We start from the raw sequence: 22,356 nt of genomic DNA on the forward strand, positions 1-22,356 counted from the left end.
GCAATATATAAAAAAGATCATACATCATGATCAAGTTGGATTTATTCCAGGGTCACAAGGATGGTTCAACATTCCCAAACCAATCAATGTGACACACGACATTAACAAAAGGAGGGATAAAAATTATATGATCATCTCAATAGACACAGAAAAAGCATTTGACAAAATTCAACATCCCTTTATGATTAAAAATTTCTCATCAAAGTGGAAATAAAGGAGACATATCTCAACATAATAAATGCCACTTATGACATAGCTAACAGTGAAAAGCTGAAAGTCTTCCCACTAATTCAGGAACAAGACAAGGATGCCCACTCTTGCCATTTCTGTTTAACATAGTATTAGAATACCAGCCACAGAAATCAGACAAGAAAAAGAAATAAAAGTATTCAAATTGGAAGGGAAGAGGTAAAAATCTCACTATTTGCAGATGACATGATACTTCATGTAGAAAACCCTAAAGCCTCTACCCAAAAACTATTAGAACTAATAAATGAACTCAGCAAGGTTGCAAAATACAAGATTAATATATGGAAATCTGTTGTATTTCTATGCACTAATAATGAAATATCAGAAAGAGAAAGTTTAAAAATCTCATTTAAAATCACATCAGAAAGAATATAATACCTAGGAATAAACCTAACTGAGGAGTTGAAAGACTTATACTCTAAAAACTATAAAACTTTGATGAAGGAAATTGAAGCTAATACAAAGTAATGGAAAGATAGCCCATGCACTTGGATTGGAATAATTAATATTGTTAAAATGCTCATACTACCCAAAGCAATCTACAAATTCAATGCAATCTCTATTAAAACACCCGTGACATTTTTCATAGGACTAGAACAAATAATTGCAACATTCATAAGGAACCACAAAAGATCCTGAATTGCCAAAGCAATCTTTAGGAAAAAAGAACAAAGCTGAAGGTAATACTCTCCCAGACTTCAAACTATACTGCAAAGCTACAGTAATCAAAACAGTATGGAACTGGCACAAAAACATACATATAGATCAATGGAACCAAATAGACAGCCTGGAATGAACCCATGCATCTATGGTCAATTGATCTATGACAAAAGAGGCAAGAATACACAAGGGAGAAAAGACAGTCTCTTCAACATGTGGTGCTGGGGAAACTGGACAGCTACCTATAAAACAATGAGATTAGAACACTCCCTCATACTATATACAAAAATGAACTCAGGATGGTTCAATGACCTAAATTTAAGACCTGAAACTATAAAAGTCCTAGAAGAAAACATATGCATAACACTTTTTAAATAAATCATAGCAATAATTTTTGGATGTATCTCCTAAAGCAAAAGAAGTAAAACAAAAATAAACAAATTAGATCTAATAAAACTTAAACATGTTTGCACAGCAAAGGAAACCATTGACAAAATGAAAAGATAATCTATGGAATGGGAGAAAATATTTGCAAATGATGTGACCAGCAAGGAGTTAATAGACAAAATATATAAATAGCTCATGCAAATCAGTATTAAAAGAGAACAATTAAAAACTGGACAGAAGACCTGAATAGACATTTTTCCAAAGAAAGACATACAGATGGCTAACAGGAACATGAAAAGATGCTCAGCATCACCAATTATTAGAGAATTGCAAATCAAAACAACAGTGGGATATCACTTCACATCTCACAACAATGGAATGTGGTCAAAATGGTTGTCATCAAAAAGTCTACAAATAACGAAAGTTGGCATAGATGTAGAGAAAAGGGAGCCCTTGTATACTATTGATGGCAATATACATTTCACTATGGAAAACAGTATGTAGGTTCCTCAAAAACTAAAAATACAAGTACCATATGATCCAGTGATATATCTGGAAAAATGAAAACACTAATTGGAAAAGATACATGTGCCCAATATTAATAGCGGCACTCTTCACAATAGACAAGACATGGAAGCATCTCAAGTGCCCAGCAAAAGATGAATGGATAAAGAAGATGTGATGTACACGATGGAATATTACTCAGCCACGAACAATTATGAAATTCTGCCATTTGCAGCAACATGAATGGATCTAGAGAATATTATGCTTAGTGAAATTACTGAGACAGAGAGATACAAACTACTATGTATAAAGTGAGCAAGAGGGCCCGGGAAGAGGCCCCTTTGTAAGCTCCCCACACTCTGAACAAGGGGTGCAGACACAGTCTCAGAAGGACGGCATTGGATGAGTGTCTAAGAAAATCACCTACAAGTGCAACTTTACAGGGAGATATTTGACTCCAGCTTTTTTATGAGCTGACCATTTTTGCGAGTGCAGGGTGGTCGTGCTGAAGACACATTAGATTAGTGAATTCTCTGAGAACCTACCTTTCAAAGTTCCCTCCATATCCCCTCCTAGTGACTTTGGGTGCTTTCTCCTGCAATCTCTGCAGTACCACTCAAGATGCCCAAGACTCCTACATCTGCTGGTCTCCCCAAGGGCTTGGGCATAGCCTCTCCTAATCCATCCCAGCTGTGTTCCGGGCCTTTGGCCCTTTGCATTGGCTGTATAGAGGACAGCAGGGAGAAGTCTTGCTCTTGGGCAAAGTTGCTGTCAAACAGAATGAAGAACAGCACTTACAATGATGAGGCCACTTGAGTCATTGCCTCCCAGATGTAGGGACTGTGGGCCCAGGGGTTGAGGGATGCAAGATTCCCGTACTCTCCCTCTGCCCCATTCAGATGCTCCATGGCCCGTGGACAGCTCAGGAGGAGTGGGCTGTGTATTGCTGGAGGCCACCAGGATATGAGTCCCGCCTGTGTAGACCCCCTGCCCAAATAGTTGCACTGATAGCTAGTCATGAATTACTCTTTCTTGTCATAATACTTAGGGTATTTGACATCCAGGGAACAGCTGTAACTGTAATTAAACACAAAGACAGGGATGTGACTTAAATGTACAGTTAGTCAGCCTCTGGACCAGGGCCTCTTGAAGGGTCCATCTGCGGTGCTTCCTTAGTGGATTCAAATCCGACATGCTCATATTCCTAAATTTTAACCCAGGAAAGGATTTCACCTTTACAGCCACCTGTTCTCTTGATAAAATATGTCCAGAAATCTGAATTTATGAACTTGAAAAATTTAGGAACCTCTGATTTCTACCAATCATTCTGGCTTAATACAAAAATCCAGAGTCAGTAAAAATGCTGAATGAATTCAATGCTTTCCTTCCTTGATAGTACCAGGACGAAGGGTGGATACCAGCTGTTTTTCACATGAGATAGAAATGTAGAGCCAGACTTAGTTTCCACTTTTCTGAATTTAAGAACATGTTGATGTGGAATCTAAAAAAAAAAAAACAGAACATAAATACAAAACAGAAACAGACTCATAGACATAGAATAGAAACTGTGGTTGCCAAGAGGGAGAGGGGTGGGAAGGGACAGACTGAGATTTCAAAATTTGTAGATACTGACATGCATATGCAGAATAGATAAACAAGATTATACTGTATATTACGGGGAAATTTTATACAAGATCTTGTGGTAGCTCACAGTGGAAAAAAAATGTGACAGTGAATATATGTATGTTCATGTATAACTGAAAAATTGTGCTCTACATTGGAATTTGACACAACATTGTAAAATGACTATAACTCAATAAAAAAAAATGTTAAAAAAAAAAAAAAGAGAAACATGTTGACTTTCTTGCCTTTGGAGAATCACTTCAGAAATCCCTTCCCAGGCTAGAAACGGCAGTAGTGAGAAGCCTAATGCATCTGGCATTTTGACCAGCAAGTCACAAAATTTGGTGTGGGGTAGTTTTCACTTGCATGATTTATCTGTCTTCTGATCAAGAAGCATTATGCTAGCGTATTTGCAAACTGCCTGTTAACCTATGAGCAATAAGGCAATAGAGTAAAGATACTAGGCTGTAGCCAGACGTGGGGGCCCAGATGACTCTCATGGCCCTTCTTGTGAAAGAGTTTTCATCCTTGTTTTATAGATTATACATAGTAACAAAAGGAACTTGCGTGAACCACTAAAAATCATTCTGTGAAAGACATAAAATAACAAGATAATTTAAGCATAATTAAAATTCATGTTCCTCAGTGCAAACCATATAGGTAGCTATAGTTTAGAACAAAAAGAAAGATTTAGTGAGGGCTTTGGGCCAAGACATCTGGTTCATCGCCTGGCCCTACCATTTAACCAGCTCTGTGACCTGTGGCTAGCTATTTGAGTCTTTGCCATATTAAGTTAGGGTTACAGTGATAATTTGTGAATCTCAAATGTTAGCTGTGGTCTTTTTGATTTGAAAGAACTACACCAAACTTGTAATATATTCTGTGTTTAATCATGAAACCAGGAGTGGCTTAATTTTTCCTACTCAAGATTTCCTAAATGTCCTTTAAAGAACATGTATCACTTTTTTTTTAAATGAAAAAAGACAAAGAAATTTATCCAGTGTTTCCATTTTGGAATCCACTTGGATTCCATTTTCCAATATCTCCAATTTATTCTGGTAATAACTTATTCCTACCTTTATATCATAGGGCTCAATTTGAGATTTAATAGTAGAATTCTATTTTGTTAGTTATTAGTCATTAGTATTATTGCTACAAGTTTGTTTTGTATTAGTATTATCTACTCATCTGTCTACCTGCCCATTCATATTGGAACTACAGGGCTAAGAGACACAAAGACAGGTGAACACTGTAGGCTCTGCCTCCTTGAGTTTATAGTCTTATATGCAGGCAAGGAGCATAGGGAAACAGATTTTTGGAATAGAGTGTGGCAAGTGTTGAAATAAAAGTACTATAAGAACACGTCAGGGGAAAGACACTTAACCCAGATTGGAGGGGGAGGAGAAAGTGAGGAAAGGCTTCCTCTGAAGCATGGCCAAGTTGAGCAGACAAGGAAGAGCTGGAGCAGAAAAAGAGCATCAGGGTGACTTGTGCTGAGAGTGGGAGGCAGCCAATGAGATGTTATAACAATCTGATAAAAGATCAGTTAGGTGTGGAGGTCGGAAGCTGTCAGAGGAGAAACCCGAGGAATAAACAAGGACAAGGTCATAAAGGGCATGTATATGTAGAGCTGGACCACCATGCTATACACCAGAAATTAACACAACATTGTTAACTGATTATACTTCAATTTTTAAAATTGTTTTGAATTTAGATTACAATAAAGTATCTAGTTTTTAATTATCTAATTTTTAATAAAAGAAGAAAAATTCATCACATCTGTTCTTTTTTAATCAGGTTGTAATACATAGAAGCAGTGCTCTGAGAAGTCTTATTATATGGTAATATTGGTATCCCAATTTTCTTTAGTTATCTCTTAATAAATCCAAGTCAGAAGGGAAAAGAGGGCTATGCAGAGCACTGGACGGCATTTACGCTTCATTCTAAGAATAATATGCTTACTTCATTTAGAACGGCAATCTCCAGATCCAACCATGTTGCAGCAAATGACATTTCATTCTTTTTTATGGCTGAGTAGTATTCCACTGTATATATTTATCACAACTTCTTTATCCAGTTATCTGTTGATGGACATTTTTTAATATATGTATTTTTATTGAAGTATAGTCAGTTTACAATGTTGCATCAATTTGTGGTGAACAGCACAATGCTTCAGTCATATGTGAACATACATATATTTGTTATCATATTCTTTTTCACCATAAGTTACTACAAGATCTTAAATATAGTTCCCTGTGCTATATAGCATAAACTTATTGTTTATCTATTTTATATATATTAGTTAGTATCTACACATCTTGAACTCCCAATTTATCCTTTTCCACATCTTCCTCCCTTGGCAATCATAAGATTTTTTTAATGTCTGTGAGTCTGTTTCTGTTTTATAAATAAGTTTGTTTATCTTTTTTCTAGATTCCACATATGAGTGATATAATATTGTATTTTTCTTTCTCTTTCTGGCTTACTTCACTTAGAATGACATTCTCCAGGAACATCCATGTTGCTGCAAATGGTATTACTTTGTTATTTTTTATGGCTGAGTAGTATTCCATTGTATAACTATACCACAACTTCTTTATCCAGTCATCTGTTGATAGACATTTAGGTTGTTTCTATGTCTTGGCTGTTGTAAATAGTGCTGCTATGAACATTAGGGTGCATGTATCTTTTTGAATTAGGGTTCCCTCTGGATATATGCCCAGGAGTGGGATTGCTGGATCATATGGTAAGTCTCTTTTTAGTCTTTTGAAGACTCTCCATACTGTTTTCCATAATGACTGCACCAAACTACATTCCCACCAACAGTGAAGGTGGGTTCCCTTTTCTCCACAGCCTCTCCAGAATTTATCATTTGTGAACTTTTGAATGATGGCCATTCTGACTGCTATGAGGTGATGCTTCATTGTAGTTTTGATTTTCATTTCTCTGATATTTAGCAATATTGATAATTTTTGCATGTGCCTATTGGCCATTTGTATTTCTTCCTTGGAGAATTGCTTGTTTAGGTCTTTTTCCCATTGTTGGATTTGGGTTGTTTGTTTTTCTTCTTATTAAGTTGTATGAGCTGTTTATATATTGTAGAAATTAAGCCCCTTTCAGTCTTATCTTTTGCAAGTATTTTCTCTCATTCTGTAAGGTGTCTTTTTGTTTTGCTCATGGTTTCCTTTGCTGTGCAAAAGCTTATAAGTTTAATAGGGCCTCATTTGTTTATTTTTGCTTTTATTTCTATTGCCTGGGTAGACTGCCCTAGGAGAACATTGCTGAGATTTACGTCAGATAATGCTTTACCTATGATTTCTTCTAAGAGGTTTATAGTGTTTTGTCTTATGTTTAAGTCCTTAATCCATTTTGAGTTTATTTTTGTGTATGGTGTGAGGGAGTGTTCTAACTTCATTGATTTACCTGCTGCTGTCCAGTTTTCCCAACACCATTTGCTGAAGAGACTGTCTTTACTCCATTGTATGTTCTTGCCTCCTTTGTCAAAGATTAATCGACCAAACATTTGTGGGTTTATTTCGATCGACATTTAGGTTGCTTCCATGTCTTCATTTTTGTAAATAGTGCCACTATGAACATTGGGGTGCATGTGTCTTTTTGAATTAGAGTTCTACTTCAATAAAAGGAATTATACAAGAATTTTTTAAAAAAAAAAGAATGATAGGGATCTTTGGAAGAGTTTTGTGAGTGAGGTTTCAGAATTGCAGTTTAGAAAGCTCACTCTAGGGGCAGTGAGGATAATGGGTCAGAAGGGACAAGAGTAGGGGCTGGGACCCCAGCATGAAAGTTGTGACAGCGCTGAGAGGAAGAGATGCGCCCGGCTGAGGGTGGTGATGTTAGCAGAGAGGGGGACCCCAAACTTGTGGGTCCTTGCCTGCCAATTGAGAAAGAATTTTCAGTAGAGGCAGAGGAAGAAAGTGAAAAGAGAGCTGCTTTATTGCTTAGAGAGAGAAAGGGAGGGAAAAAGCAAAAAAGAAAACACTCAAGCAAGGAGCCATCAGCCAGTTGGCCAGTGGAGACAACTCCAGCCCTAATCAGGTGGAGGGGTCTTTTATTGGAAAGCTCTGCCATCCTTATCTTCATTCGGGTGCTGCCAGTCATCTTCTATTAAGGGCTCTTTCCTCCCGCGGAGCTCAGCCCTAAGACAGGAACTTCCTGGGGAAGAAAGGGAACAAAGAGACACTGGGGTATGTCCCTGGGATTGATGCTGTAGTTGTGGGACACAAGTCGTCCTGTTGTAGGACTGTGTCAGCTGTATCCCAAGGACTGTATCCCAAGGAGCCAGCTGTGGGATAAGAGAAGCAATCTGTTTTTTTTTTAAACAGCCTGACACATTTTCCCCTTGTTAATCAGCCAAGGTCAGTAAGCCTGCCTAATTGCCTCTCTTGGTCACAGTGGAGATGGAAATCGTGGGGAGTTTGGAGACATATCCTCTTTGGTGACAATCACTAGCATTTGGAAGGCAAGGAAGATTATGGAATCAAAAATGACCCTTAGTTGTGGGGCCCAGGCAACTGAACCTTCCTGAGAGGAAAGAAGAAACACATTTAAGATAACATTCAAATGACATATTAATAATAAGTCCCCAAAGAGGGACTTCTTATTATGCCCCTACTCACATCAAAGTGAAAGAATGCAGGTTTGTTTTTGATTCCTTTTGGATTAAGATAATCATGAGGAAGTTCTTCTATAAATAAATCACAGGAAGACTCTTTGGGCTGCTAAGAGAGACTTTTGGTTTGTCTTAAGGATTTTTCTTGTGCTCTTGGTAAAGGGTGGGTTGAATACATACTGCAGATAAGTCCCAGAGTGTGGGGAGAGGGTAGCTCAGTGGTAGAGTGTGTGCTTAACATGCACGAGGTCCTGGGTTCAATCCCCAGGACCCTCATCAAAAAATATAAGAAATAAACCTAATTACTTCCCCCTCAAGAAAAAAAAGAAAAAATTTTAAAAATAAAATCAAATCAGGGTGTGGTTGGCTGAGATCAAGCTGTGACTTTCAATATTTTTTACTTGACAGATAGGTCAGGAAGAAATATATTTCATACCACAACTCAGTCCTCATGTGTGCATTCTTTATTTTTATTTTCATTTTTAAAAAAATTGAAATAAAACTTGACATAGAACATTATGTCGATTTTAGGTGGACAATATAATGACTTGACATTTGTATACATTGCAAAGTGATCACCATAATAGCCCTGATTAGCACCCATCGCTGTCCGTGGCTCCTCCAAAGTTAAGTGGGCTGTGGGCTCACTGAGGCCCTGGAGCAGGCTCTGCCCTTCCCATGTAGATGTGCTGTCCCGTCTGTGAGGCTGATGAACTAAAGTCATGAACCAGCAAAACTATTCAGAATTGTCTTTGGCTGTCCTTCTGAATCAAGGACCAAACTAAATTGTTTGGACTGGAATGGGTGCCCTGAGGACAATGGGAAGCCACCCCGTGGGTGGAAAAGTTACTGGAAAAAAAAAAAAACGGCACTTAAGTCTTGTTGGAAAAGACCTTCTCCTTACCAGACTTACTGGCAGCACATCAAGGTGTTGAGTCTTGAATTCAATTCCAATTGAGAAACATATGTCACCTTCCAGAAGCACAGACTTGTGACTGGCATGTGAAGTGTATGTGGTGGGGGTGGGGAACAGTCTGGGTAGACAGTGTCAGGATTGAGTTCAAGTGTATGACACCCAGCTGGTGTCACAGAAAGTTGCTCAGTGTGGGGGATAGAACTTCCATGAATATGGTGAGCAGAAGTGTTTTGTGTGAGACGTAAGAGACTCAGGGTGGGGAGACTCACAGCAGGGCTCTGAGCAACTGAGTATAGGTTGGAGCTTCCGACAGCCCCCTCCTTGGCTTTGATTAATTCGCAAGAGCAGCTCACAGGGTTCGTGGGTGAGCAGCAGCTTCTTGGCAAGCATTGTCATGTGCAATTTAATGGAAGAATCCAAAGAGGTTTCCGATCCCCGATCCCCGATCCCCGGGGGAGAGGGGTTCTCCACAGTGATCGCTGGGACTGCGGAAGCCAGAGCCAAGCTTGACGGCCTGGCCCCCTTGCTGCTTCAGTCTGCAGTCTGGAACTGGCGACCGCGTGTTCTGGGTAGAACAGCTACTCCTGAAGCCGGGCCCCAGCGTCTAGCAGGGAGCAGGACTGGCATTCTCTTGACAGGGAGGCTGATGGCCTCGTGGACCGAGTCCCACCACCCAACAGACGTTCTACGACGACTGCAGACAGCACTGTCAGCCACACCGTGGTGGTAACACGCATTTAGGGAAAGTGGCCCAGAAAGGAGCCGAGAAGAAAGTGGCTGATCTGTTTTCTGAGAGAAGCTGGCAAAGCGTGAAAGAACCAGCTACGCTCACCATGAGGCACACTGGGAAGACACTCGTCACGGGGACTCAGTGAGCCAAAACTGCATCTTGTGGGCCCAAGGGCCATGTTTCTGAAGTGAGTCTTACTGCAGAAAGATACGATGGCATTTAGAACATTCGCGCTAATTACTGAGAGCGTTCTAGGCAACAACTGCCTGACCAACATCCGTGGTCAAAAACGGCAAGCCGAACGTTAAAAAGTCCACGGGCAAGGAATGCGGGAGAGGGCGTGGAGGGGAGGGAGCCCTCCGACCGGGTTGCTGGGAATGTGGTTTGGTGCAGCTGCTACAGAGGACGGTGTGGAGATGCCTTGGAAAACTAAGAACAGACTTGCCACGTGATCTGGCAGACCCACTTCTGGGCATGCGTCTGGAGGGAATCTGATTTGAGGGGATGCATGCACCCCAGTGTTCATAGAAGCAGTATTTACAGTAGCCGGGACAGGGAGGCAACCTGAATGTCTGTCAATGGATGACAAGATGAGGAAGTTGCGGCGTATCTGTGCACTGGAATGCTGCTCAGCCATGAAAAGGGTAGAATGGTGTGGTTTGCCATGTGCATGGACTTCGAGGTTGTGGTTCTGGGTGGGATGCACCAGAGAGAGAAAGGGGAACACTGTGTGATGTCACATGCAGAATCTAGAGGGGAGAAACAAATGAACTTATTTGCAGGGCAGGGGCAGACTCACAGACATAGAGGGCAGACTTGTGGTTGTCAGGGTAGTGGGTGGTGGGGAAGGAAGGGGATAGATTGTGAGTCTGAGATTTGCAGATACTAACTACTATGTATAAAGTGGATAAGCAGCCGGTTTGTACTGTGTAGCACAGGGAACTGTATTCAGCATCTTTTAGCCTGTGGTGACAGAGAGTGTGGGGGGGATGTATGTGTGTTTACGTGTGGCTGGGACATTGTGCTGTGCACTGGAGACTGACGCAGTGTGGTAGACTGACTATACTTCAATTTAAAAAATGGGGGGGAAACTGGCAGGCATGACTGATGCTCACGTTGACTTCACGACCGTGGATGCTCGCCTGTCCATCTTGTCTTTGTCTTTGTAGGACTGTCATGCCCTCTGCTGCTGTGACAGTCACCATGCACTGAGTGCTGTAAAACAGCACGATTTTACTCTCTTACAGATCTGGAAGCCGGCGGTCTGAAATGGGTGTCATCTGGTAAAACCAAGGTGTTGGCAGGACCCTGTTTCCTTCTGGAGACTCTATGGGGTGAATCCATTTTTTGGCCTCTTCCGGCTTCTGGAGGCTGGATGTGTTCTTTGGCTTGTGGCTCCTTCCTTGCACCCCCCAGACCTCTGCTTCCATCATCACATCTCCTTCTCTGACTTGCCTGCTGCCCTATTTAAGGACCCCGGTGATTACACTGGGCCCACCCAGGTTTTCCAGGATAAATTCCCCATCTCCAGTTCTTTAACTAAATGACACTAGCCATGTTTCTTTAGCCATGTAAGGTACCACAGCCACAGGTCCCGGGGGTAAGGACATGGCTGTCTTTGGGGGCAATCCTTTCATCACAGTAGATTTCTTTTTAAAAGCATCAGCTGGTTCAGAAGACCTCTTATACTCACTCCTAGTCATCTGCCAACCCAGAAGATGGTGATAGAAATCATGGCCAGAGAGGTGCAGAAAAATAAATGTCTTGAAAGAAGTAGTAAATAAGATGATCCCAGGCGGCACTGGGAAAGACCTGAGAGAGGCTTGCCAGTCTCCTCATCCATTCCACGACGCGCCTGCTCTGAAAACATGTAGCCAGGGATCAGGTTCTTGTCTCATCACAGAAAGAATTTAGGGAACAGACACGGATCTCAAGAAAGTAAAGTGAGGATTTAGTAAGTGTCAGATAGTACACTCTCAAGGAGAGAGCGGGCAGACTCAGGTGAGCAGCTGCCCTGAGTTTCCTTGGCCAAGTTGGTTATACAGGGTGTAAAAATGAATGGGCGGAATATCCACTGCAGAGAGCAGGGTTTGGGGGTCTTACTCCCTAATTTCCATCCCAGCTCCACCTTCCTGAGGGCAGGAGGGATCTCTGTCCTTACTCAGTCTGGATGGGGAGTGTCCTGGCGTCGGTGCATGATGGGCACTTCTGATCTGCAAGGCTAATTTTATTGAAATGAGGGCATGATGAGCAAAAGGTTACATTTGGACACTGGAGATTCCTATCTTTCCCCACCTTCTTCAGCCTCTGGGCCACTTGTCACCATGGAACGTGTGATTTTTATCAGCCCAGAGATTCCTGCTTTTGTCTGCCCAGGGGTGCCTGTTGCTTACGTGATGTATGGCTTCCTGCATTTTGTGCCCCTCCTTTTTTGCCCAATTCCTGCCATTTGGCTTGTGTCCCCCTTTCTCTGCTCATATCTAGCTATCTGCCTGCTCTAACAAAAGCACAACTTTGAGCTGGGAAAAACTAATGGAGCTTCACGGTGCAGACAGTTCTGGAAAATGGGATCTGAAGTTGAATGAATTGACGGATATGAGCCCCTACCCCCCAATCTATTTAAAGTAATAAATAGTAATAAATAAAAAGTCTTAAGAGTGACCAAAAAAGTGACAAAAAAAAAAAGAGGTATCTTTCATCCATTTAATCTCCAAGCCCTCAAGACTCTCGAATTTGGGGTGACTTCACAAGTCTCACAGGTTAATTATCAGCTTCCTTGCCTGTGAGCATTTGGGCTGTTTCTGCAGTGAGTCTAGGCAGCACTGGAACGTGTTGTTCATTGTGGGGGGGGCAGGTGCTGACCCCAGGATGCGGCTTCAAGTGCAAGGAGGTGATTCAGAAGGGAATGAAGCCCTGGCAGGGAAGTGGGAGGAGGAGCAAGGAACGGAGACAAGCAACAGACTTTGTCAGCCAGTGAGACGCTGCTGCCTGTGACAAGATAAGTGTCAGGCTGATTCCTCCTGGGGTATGGGGTGGCAGGGGTCAGATCTGATGACCGTCTGCCCCAGGCGCTATCATTCCTTGGTGTTTCCAGGCAACTTAGCAACAGGAAAAGGACTCCAGAGGCAAGAGAAAGCCCTCAGGCCACAAACTGTAGATCAGAGGTTCAAGGTGAAGATGTGACGGCTGGGGTAGGGGGACTGTGAACCTCTACAGAACGTCTTTACAACCCCTGGAAAGGCTTCACAAAGGGCTCTTCCTTCCCCTGTGTCGCAGCTGTGCGCTATCCTTAAACCAGGGAGAACCAGACCCAGGCGGGCATGACCGGCTAGAACGGAAAAGGATGATTAAGAGACACCAAGTTCCACGGTTTTTGTGTCGCAAACATTCCACTGAAGTCTGCATTTTGGAGTATTTTGTGAAATGAGGAACACTGACATGACACGGAATGAAGCAATGCATTTTGAAAAGAAACTGTCAAGTAATACAAAGAGGAAGGACTAGTAAGCATAAATTTTCACTTTGTGGACATCCTTGTCATCACACTCCCTCTGTTTGTTGTAGTAATAGTAAGTATTGTCCCTTCTCTGAAGTTTCTTCACGTAGCCTGTCTCTGGCCAACGATCTACCTGTGTATCAAAAACCAGAATACAAATACTGTAAGACCGGTTTTACTTTTATGTAATATTTTACTATCAAACAGTTAAAAGTACAACCACATCAAAAAATTAAAGTAGAAATTAAATTTAAAAATACTTGGTCTCTTAGAGACATCTACACACACACACACACACACACCACACTAGGTTGCAACCTTATCCTGCCAAACAACAGTTTCAGTGCTTTTTCTGAGATCCCAATTTCTAGAATTTCTACTCTGTGACCAAGATAAACCATTCAAAGTCAACTTTATTCTTCTTACGGTTACAAACGATTTTAAGCCTTATTACTTACTAAATTCTAAAAATAATACCCAAGGAGGAACTCGGCCCAGGGCTCATTCTGAAAAAACCTACTACTGGTGGTTGATGCCACAGGAGTGACAGAAGGAAGCAGCTAGGCTAGAGATACCTAAAGGTGCGTATGTATTTTCTCAAGTCTGTATTTCAAGTTCATACCTTGAAGCTCAATTTATGATGGAAACTCAAGGTCATGAATACATGCCTCAGCAATCTCTTCTTACCTTCTCCCCACTAGTCCTTCTCCTGCCATATTGGTTTGCTTACATGATCGTTTGGCTTGATCTAGTTTGGACATTCTCCTCCGATTCATGAATTATACCTTTTTGATCAGGTCACTGCATCGCTGCTGTGGTTAGGTATGTTTCTTCTGGATTTTGTGAGAGGTACTCTACCACTGCCAACAACCTACTGTTCAGACTTTGTATTCATGCCATGAACATCAGTCAAGTCCTGTTCTTTGACACCATTCCTACGGGCAGCTCTGCATCCTCCAACTCCCCACTGATAAATCAAAAGCTTCCAAGCTGGACTATGAAAATGCCATGAATACAAAAGAATACACATCCTTTATTTTCTAACAACACACTTGCTCTTTCTTCTGTCGCCTCCTTTGTTTAGGAATTAGCAAAAACGGATAGTGGCATATCTGACAGACCTCAGCAGGCTCGCCGACATGTGTGTCAGGGAAAGAAGCGATGCTTTCCATCCCTTAGGTCGAACCTGCCTCCTTTTGCTTCCATTACCCTCGGCAGAGAGAAGATACTCTCAGGAAACCATGACCACTGTCTTCCTCTTGGTGCCAACAGCAGGCTCTTTCACTTACTCGGGCCCCCAAAACCACTTCAGTCAGTGAAGAAACTGTACACCTGCTGCTTTTTCAGGGGACTTACAGCCACTTAATGTGTGTATGTGTGTGTGTGTGTGTGTGTGTGTGTGTGTGTGTGTGTGTGTGTGTGTGTGTGTGTGAGAGCCGGGGGTGGAGGGCTCCAAACAGCTACACTGTTTCTGTCTCATCACCCTCTAGACTTTTTTCTTTTTATAACCCCCTTTGCTGTTTCATAATTTTTCCTTCTTGGCTTTCTACTCCATCACTCCCATCCAGCTGAGGAAACCTTCTTTCCTTAGAGAATGGTGGAAGGGGGATACGGTCCTCAAGCTGAGTCTCCTCAGGCAGGGAGGTCAGTAAGCACTAACAGCGTCTGTAAGAACACATGTTTCAGGTAAGGACAAAGAATGTCGCTCAGACCCTTCAGGCCACTGCCCATCAAGGCAAGCCTTCAGCTATCATTCTGTCCCTCCTATGAAGTTCACAGAAAATGCCTCTGGGGGCATAAAGCCTTTTCGGAGGATTGTCCCCAAAGGAAGCAATTTTATCTTCTTTCATTTTTTTGGCATCTATTTTCACTTGCCTATGGTTTTACTGTTCTTGTCCTTTTTAATCTTTTCCACTCCAATATGTAAGAATAATAAAAGCTATCATTCACCAAACACCATTCATTCACCTGACAAATGACTGTTGAGCAAGACAATATCAGGCACTTTCAACACATTCTTTCATTTAATTCCTATGACAATTTTCTAAAGTAGGCACTGTTGAGCTCAGTGAGGGTTACAAAACTTGTTCAGGGTTACCCAGCCAAGGAAGGGAGCCAGGATGCAAAGCCTGGGAAGACTGACTTCAAATCCTGTACTCTTCCCAGTGGCCCACTAAATTTCTTGAGGTCAGGCACCTGCTTATGTATTTATCTTCTTAAAGCACCTGGCAAAGAAATTTGGATGTGGTAGGAACCCAGTAAATATGCACAGAAATAAAAAGCAAAATGTCTCTAATTATCAAGTCATACAGTGGATAAGGTTGCTCTTCCCTTCATTACACACACACACCCCTCTCAGGTGCTCTTGGGGACTTCCCCTTTTAAAACGTTCTTTGCGTCCCCTTACATCTGATCTTATGTCAGTTGACAGTTGGGGTTGGGGTTGGGGTGCAGCAGTGCCTGTATGATGACCTTGCCTCTATGACCCTGGTTCTCAGACATCTTTTAGGGGCATCCCAAACTTAAGGCAAGGTGTATAAAGCTTATTTTTTAACAGCTTTAAAGTGCTAATTTCTGTTTTACCTATTTAAAAGCCACGGACGATAGAGTAATACAAAACTACTTCTTGCTAACAGGGACCAAAGAGTAAAATGCTAGTAGACATGAGAAAACTGATATATGAAAGTCATGGTCATCAATCAAATCTTTCATTTGATAAGTATTTTTAATTTCATTCCTCACCAACTCTAATAATCTGTTAAGCTAACATCCATTAAATGAAAGCGTCTATTACATTTCACCTCTGTTATTGGCTCCACTCTTTTTCCTGTCTACTTTTTTGAGTATCAGGTAGAGATCAAAGAGTCAAATGAAGGAAGAGAAAGAATTTATTGAGATATGGAAAACCCACACATGAATTAAGTCTGTGAAAAACAGTGAGTTATTAATAAATTTAAAAAATTTTAAAAACCCAGTTAATAATAAACACTTTGTTATAGCCTCAATCTAAAAATTGAAACACAGTGGGGACAGAATAGCTCACTGGTAGAGGGCATGCTTAGCTTGCACAAGGTCCTGGGTTCAATCCCCAGTACCTCCATTGAAAACAACAACAACAACAAATAAACAAATAAATAAACCTAATTACCCATCCCCCAAAAACAAACAAAAAAAATAAAATAAATACAAATTAAATTATGAATACTATGTCATATTGTGTAATGTTCTTAAAAAGTCAGCCTCCTAATATTTAGTAGAATAAATGAATTTTTAAAAAGACATTATAAATGACGCCATGTCTAGAATTCTGTCTAGTCTTTGAAAAGCAAAACCATGTCTCTCATCTCTCAAAAAAGCCTGGAATACACAACCAAAGTCAGGAGTTCATCACTAAGATTTTTGTCACTGAAAACAGGATTTAACCCCTTTCTAATTCGTGGTTAAAATTAAAAAGAAACAGGAAAGAAATAATAGTGACACAGCAAACTGAATATGTGATAACAAAATTACCCAGTAAAGGGGAAAGACTCTGCTTTTATGGTCTAACCATAAAAGATTTAATTGACACAGCCCAGTTGCTCTGCAAAAGCGAGAAAATTACTAATGTTTCTGTGCTGAGGAACTACCTCTTGCCCCAGTCTGCCTGAAAATCCTTCTCCTGGGCCTCAGTCTCCTATCAACAAAATGAGAGGACTGGAGCAGAAGTCCCTTTCGGTATTCTCTGATTCTTTGTCACTGGTGGTTTGTTTTGTTTTGTGTTGTTTCAATGCTTTTTGCCATCTAACAAACTCACGTTGAGTTCAGGTTTGTAGAGGCATAACTCTTACCATAGAAACTTGTTTCACTTGTTTATATTCAGCTTCATCTCGATATCCTGCTTGTTGAAATCTGTACAGATTTTCTATCTCTTCTGACCACTTTTTGGCATGACTTACTGATTTTGGTTTCACGTCACAACTAGCCATGGCTACTGAGGTCTTATTACCACTTATTCCTGAAAGATGTTAAAACAACATTAATAGATAACATAACAGTGACAGTTTCAAAAGGCCCTTTAAAAACAAACAAAGCCAGCATTTAAAAAAAATTAAAGTTGAGAATCTCATTAAATATAATCACATTTTAAACATTCAATTCCAAGATGGAGAAGGATTCATGCTCTATTGTGGAAATAAAATAAAATAAAACCTGAAAGTGATATAGAAAATTGCTTACTTCTTCATCAAATTTGGAGTTATGGACTGATACCTAAGCACTGCATACTAATTCTGGGATTTCAGGAGTTGACACGTTTCTGAAATCACACTCTTATTTGTAACTGCTCAGTAGATTGTCAAAATATCCCACCACTATTTCATCATCATCAGAATGTTGTCTTTTTTTTTTTCCCTAAAAAGGGGAATTTAAAATCAGTCTTCTCACTGTCTTCCTTTCCTTCTTGCTGTGAAGCAATGGTTTTCCTTTTTGCCTTTTCTTAACTGCTTGGAGACATGCAATCATTGCAGGTCATGAACTGGGATCACTGTGGTCCAAGGTGAGGAGATGGGCTAATGATGCAATCAGTGGAAACTGGCTGTTGTGATCCTGAGTCACTGATTTTAAAACAATGTAGTCCTTGAAATTCAATTTTCAGCTCTACTTCATGTAACCTGTACAGCCAGTTTTTCGAAGACATAATCTAGCACTTGTTTTCTCGGACTTCTTCTTTTATTGCCAAACTATATCACTCATTTAACATTTATTATTATATATTATTATATTTTACATATTATATATAATACATAACATGTTTATATTATATATCTTATATTATATAATTATTACACATTAATATATATTATAGTCATTTATTAAAATAAAGTGCCCAGAATTTTCACCATGATCCCTTGAATTCATTCTTCTATTTAAATATGTTTCTATAGGCTGAAATACATTAAAATCGGACCTCACAAAGTAGACCCTGTAAATGAATTCATATTTTTTAATGTTTTCAATTATAATGACAAATGCTTATTATGTTAAAGAAGTCAAGCAAAGCATTAAAGTACAAATAGGAAAAGGCAAAATAATCGTCACATCAATTAGAAATATCCATCCTTAACATCCGGTGAACACCACCCCAACCAAATGATGAGTTTGGAGAACAGACTTAAAAGTTTTACAAAAAGGAACCATAATAAATGCTTTTGCAACAGTAATAAATTTAGCTTTACCTAGATTTACCAGGAGAAAAAAATAGGAGATGGAAATAAAATTGACAGAATTTCAGAAAAATGTTTCTTCAAGATGAGAGATGTAGCCCCCAAATTCCCTAAATATTAATTTAAAAAAAAGATAATGGAGACTGTTAGGAGGCTCAGAGTCATTTGTTTCAAGTCTATGTGTAAATCTGATTTACTTAGTTCTATGAAAAATAAGGTCCTATGCTGCCTCCTACCTCCTCTAGGTTTTTGTTTCATTACTTAAGCAACATTCTAAGGGTTATCGCATTTACAGTTCTATTTGGAAATCATGATTTCCACAGTAGTTTGGACTTAGCTCCATATTTAAATGAAGTTACTTGAGTCATACAGCTCTCACTCTGATGACAATAGCAATTACCTGAATGGATTTCCCATTGTTTGCATTTCTCCCACGTGCATGCCAACATATATATTGACTAGACCGAAGTAAATTAAGGTATTGTTAATATTTGACTTTTTTAAAACTTTGATGCTTATTTATTCATTTAAGTTGAGGCTCATGTTGCATTTTAAGGCAGTATGTCATTATACTATTGCATAAATTTATGTAAAATTTGGAATACCTGACAAAACAATACATAAGCCACATTTCAGTGAAAGCTTTGTCTTCCAGTTTCATCGATTTTAATGGAAGTTTCACTGCTTCACTGCTGCACAATATACTAATTATGACCAATGAGTGAGTTGGATGTATGTGGTACAGCCTGATAATCCATTAACATATATAATTATACATTATATATATATATACATATTCCACAGAAAAAAAATGACATGGAGAAACATGAAAGAAGAAAGCGCAAATTTACTATATTAAAAATAGTTTTAAAATCAGCCATGTTTTTATGTGAATTTAATGGATGTAGTACTTAATACTGCTTTTCCAATTTTCTAAGAGCAGTGGTATAATCTTAACTTTTGTTTTACTGAAGCCATTTCTGCTTTAGGCTTGGCTTTTTGATATATAATAAAATACTTTTATTTACTCATATTCATTCAAAGAGTATGTTCGTGAATGTTACCTATGTAACCTTTTGTCACTTTCAAACAAAACAATCATGTCAACTATAAATATAAAAATGCTACATTTAATAGAGCAGAAAATATTCTGCATTCAGTTGAACTGAATGGGGAAATCGCCATTTTTCTCAGGAGAAATATGCATACTCTAGGCACATCAGGCATTTCAAAACTCTCCCAAAATACCTAAAGGAACATGAATGCATTTTCACCCTTTTAGGAACCCTAGTGGCTATACTATCTGGTGGTGACGCAAATTCCACCCCCCTGTTTTTTATTTTGGTCTCTCTTACAACTTACTATTGATTAAAAACAGAATGAAACTAAAAATAGGAAAGATCAACTCAAAATTTCTTGGTTAAGTATTTCAGTGATTTGAGGAAATTCAGTGGCAGCACTGTTTCTGCTAGTAACCTTCAGCACTTTGAAATGTAGTTATTTCTTTAATGATAGTTGTGGCAAAAAAATTAATATAAAATATATTTGACCTCTGTACTCCTAAGCTGTATCTGTAACAAAAAGAAACGGCAATGCCTTACTCTCTAATTTGCAGAAATCAAATTTTATTAAACAGTATTAGGGTTTATATGGGTATTAAAAAATCCCACCAGTATCAAATTCCTGAGAGTCTGAGGTTCTAATCTAACAGAAGATGTAACCTGCCATCTCAAACGCCCTTCTATGCAAAAATTTGTCACCTTCTTCTCTCTCTGAAAAGTACCTTTACTTTTATAGTGGTATTAAAACCCCAAGGGTATCAGTATGCCTAGTCTCCCATTTCTTTCCCCATTTAATTTTTTTCTGTTCCTAGGCACAGCAGGGTATGGCAGAGAAGCACTTTAACTAGCAGGTAACCCGGGTCTCCGTTTCCTGAACTGTGAAAAGGTCTCATTAGACAGTCTAAAGTTCTCACACTTCCCTTCCCAAAGATTTTGGGTGTTTAGTTGAAAAACAAAATTGGTTCCCAAAATAGGCCTTTGTGGTCCACGGTCCAGGTGTGTCGGTCGGCATCTGTGCAGCATAAACCACTCCTTTCTGGGACCCCACAAGTTGATTAACAAGGCTTCTCCGGTCCATCAAACTTTTTTTTTTCCCTGCCAGAAATCATCAATCGCGCCTGCAAGGTAAAGTCCTCTTAGAGAAGGCTGAGATGCACAAAGTGTCCTAAAAACGGGATCAAATGATTGGCCCTCGGGAGGATCTCGGAAAGGAGTCCCTACAGCCAAAGGGCGCGCGGGGCCGCCCAGAAACTACAGAGAATCAAAATGAAATACCCTTCCTAAAAAGAGGAAACGAGAAAAAAGATGAGCGAGGCGGGCAAACCCCGGGACCCATCCAGCGGCGGAGGCGAGGGACCGGCGGGGCCTGGGCGGCGGGGCGGGGTCGGCAGGAGGCGGCCGGACGGCAGCGCGCCCACTCACCCGTGGGTCGAGCTCTCCAGGGTAACCGTCGCTCGGCCGTCCTTGAGAGGCTGGGGCGCCCGCTTGGGAGCTCGCAGGTGAGCCCGGCGGTGCTCGTGTTCTCTACTCGGTAACCGTGGTCTGGGCCGGGCCAGCGGGAGGCCAACTGTCGCGGCCTAGGCGGCACTTGCTTCGCCTCGCAACTCCTGGCGAGGCTTGAGCGCTCAGCTCATTCAGGCCCCGCCCCCTGCGAACGGGCCATTGTGCGCACGCGCGGGGCGAGGTGGGGCGAGGCAGCTGGGTGGGGCCCACTTTGAAGAGTGACAGTTGATCGAAGGGTGGAGCCTTGCAATGTCAGCCTCACTTAGAGGTGGAGAGAGAGCTGTGTTATTAGTGTTGTTTTAATCCCAGAGTTCCCTAAAAAAGCCTGTCTGAGAACAGAGACCATTGACTCTTCTGGTCCCTAGTAATAGATACCCGCTACCTCTCCCGCCCGTCCTTTGTTGGAATTTAATGAACCGATCCATAGTGTCCACCATGGTGCCTGACAGTTGGTAAACGTGTGATAAATGACAAATCTATAGCTTTAATTACTTTTTTGTAACGTTATCTTCATTATTGTATTTAAGATACAGTCTTCTTTACTTACAACTCTTAAATTTATTTCTCAGATCTCAGTATATTTGTACAGATCCCCGTATAACCAACATATTCAACATCCACCTGTTGTCCAAAACAACCCCCCTCCAAACGCCCACCCTCCTTCCACAGTCTTCCCCTTTCCGTAGGTGTTTCCCAGAATCCACTTTCTCTTGCCCTTCATATCCATCCACCAGCAGAACCTGTTGGCTTTACTGCTCCCATCCAGCCCAAGCCACCATCAGTTTTCCCCCTTATGGTTATTGCAGTTGTTCCCAGCAGTCTTTTCTGGTCCCCTATAGTCTGTTCTCAAAAAACAATAGGTTTGATCTGGTAAAACCTAAATCAGATTATGTCATTTCTCTTCTCCCAATCCTGCAGTGGCTCCCCATTCTACAGAATAAAAACCAACGAAGCCCTACAAAATTTTCATGCAGTCCCTCCTCCCTTGCTCTGTAGCCCTGGCTCACGCTGCTCCAGCCACACCGGCCTCCAGGCTGTTCTTCCCCAGTTCCCATATTGAGACCTTAGTTGTAGCTGCTCCCTTTGCCTGGAATGATCTTCCTCCCTTTACCCTATGGCTTCAAGTCATTGTTAATATCTCAACTTGCCCATCCCTGTCCCTCTAGCTCTCTCTTCCCATCATATTCTCTTACCACGTTCTAGTGTTTCTTTTTTTCCGTTGGACTTATCACCTTCTAATATACTATTTATATTGCTTGTTCCTTAATTTTATTATTTACCTTTCACTAGAATGTAGTTCCCATTCAGAAAGATCTTGCTAACTAAATTCCTGAAACAGTGCCTCGCACTCAGTAGGTGCTAAAATAATATATTTTTAATAAATTTATTTCACCAC

General features: G+C 40.7%; 1 protein-coding gene across 1 annotated transcript; it reads right to left on the reverse strand.

Annotated features, from left to right (window-relative positions):
* Window positions 1-13,138: 13,138 nt before the first annotated feature.
* Window positions 13,139-21,112, reverse strand: MEIG1 (meiosis/spermiogenesis associated 1). Its single transcript, XM_072955031.1, has 3 exons — window positions 20,880-21,112; window positions 17,023-17,189; window positions 13,139-13,328 (listed from the first exon to the last, which is right to left on the reverse strand). The coding sequence occupies exons 2-3, from the start codon at window positions 17,158-17,160 to the stop codon at window positions 13,200-13,202; spliced, it is 267 nt and encodes an 88-aa protein (XP_072811132.1). The 5' UTR covers window positions 17,161-17,189; window positions 20,880-21,112; the 3' UTR covers window positions 13,139-13,199.
* Between the last annotated feature and the right edge of the window lie 1,244 nt (window positions 21,113-22,356).

Source organism: Vicugna pacos, chromosome 35 (assembly GCF_048564905.1).
Source record: "Vicugna pacos chromosome 35, VicPac4, whole genome shotgun sequence".
NCBI lineage: Eukaryota > Metazoa > Chordata > Mammalia > Artiodactyla > Camelidae > Vicugna > Vicugna pacos.

Excerpts from the sequence above, each read along its gene's own strand:
- MEIG1 (XM_072955031.1), bottom strand. The coding sequence starts at position 17,160 with ATGGCTAGTTGTGACGTGAAACCAAAATCAGTAAGTCATGCCAAAAAG. Across the intron at positions 13,329-17,022 it reads AAGTGAAACAAGTTTCTATG|GTAGATCGTTGGCCAGAGAC; the intron begins GTAAGAGTTATG and ends TTTGATACACAG.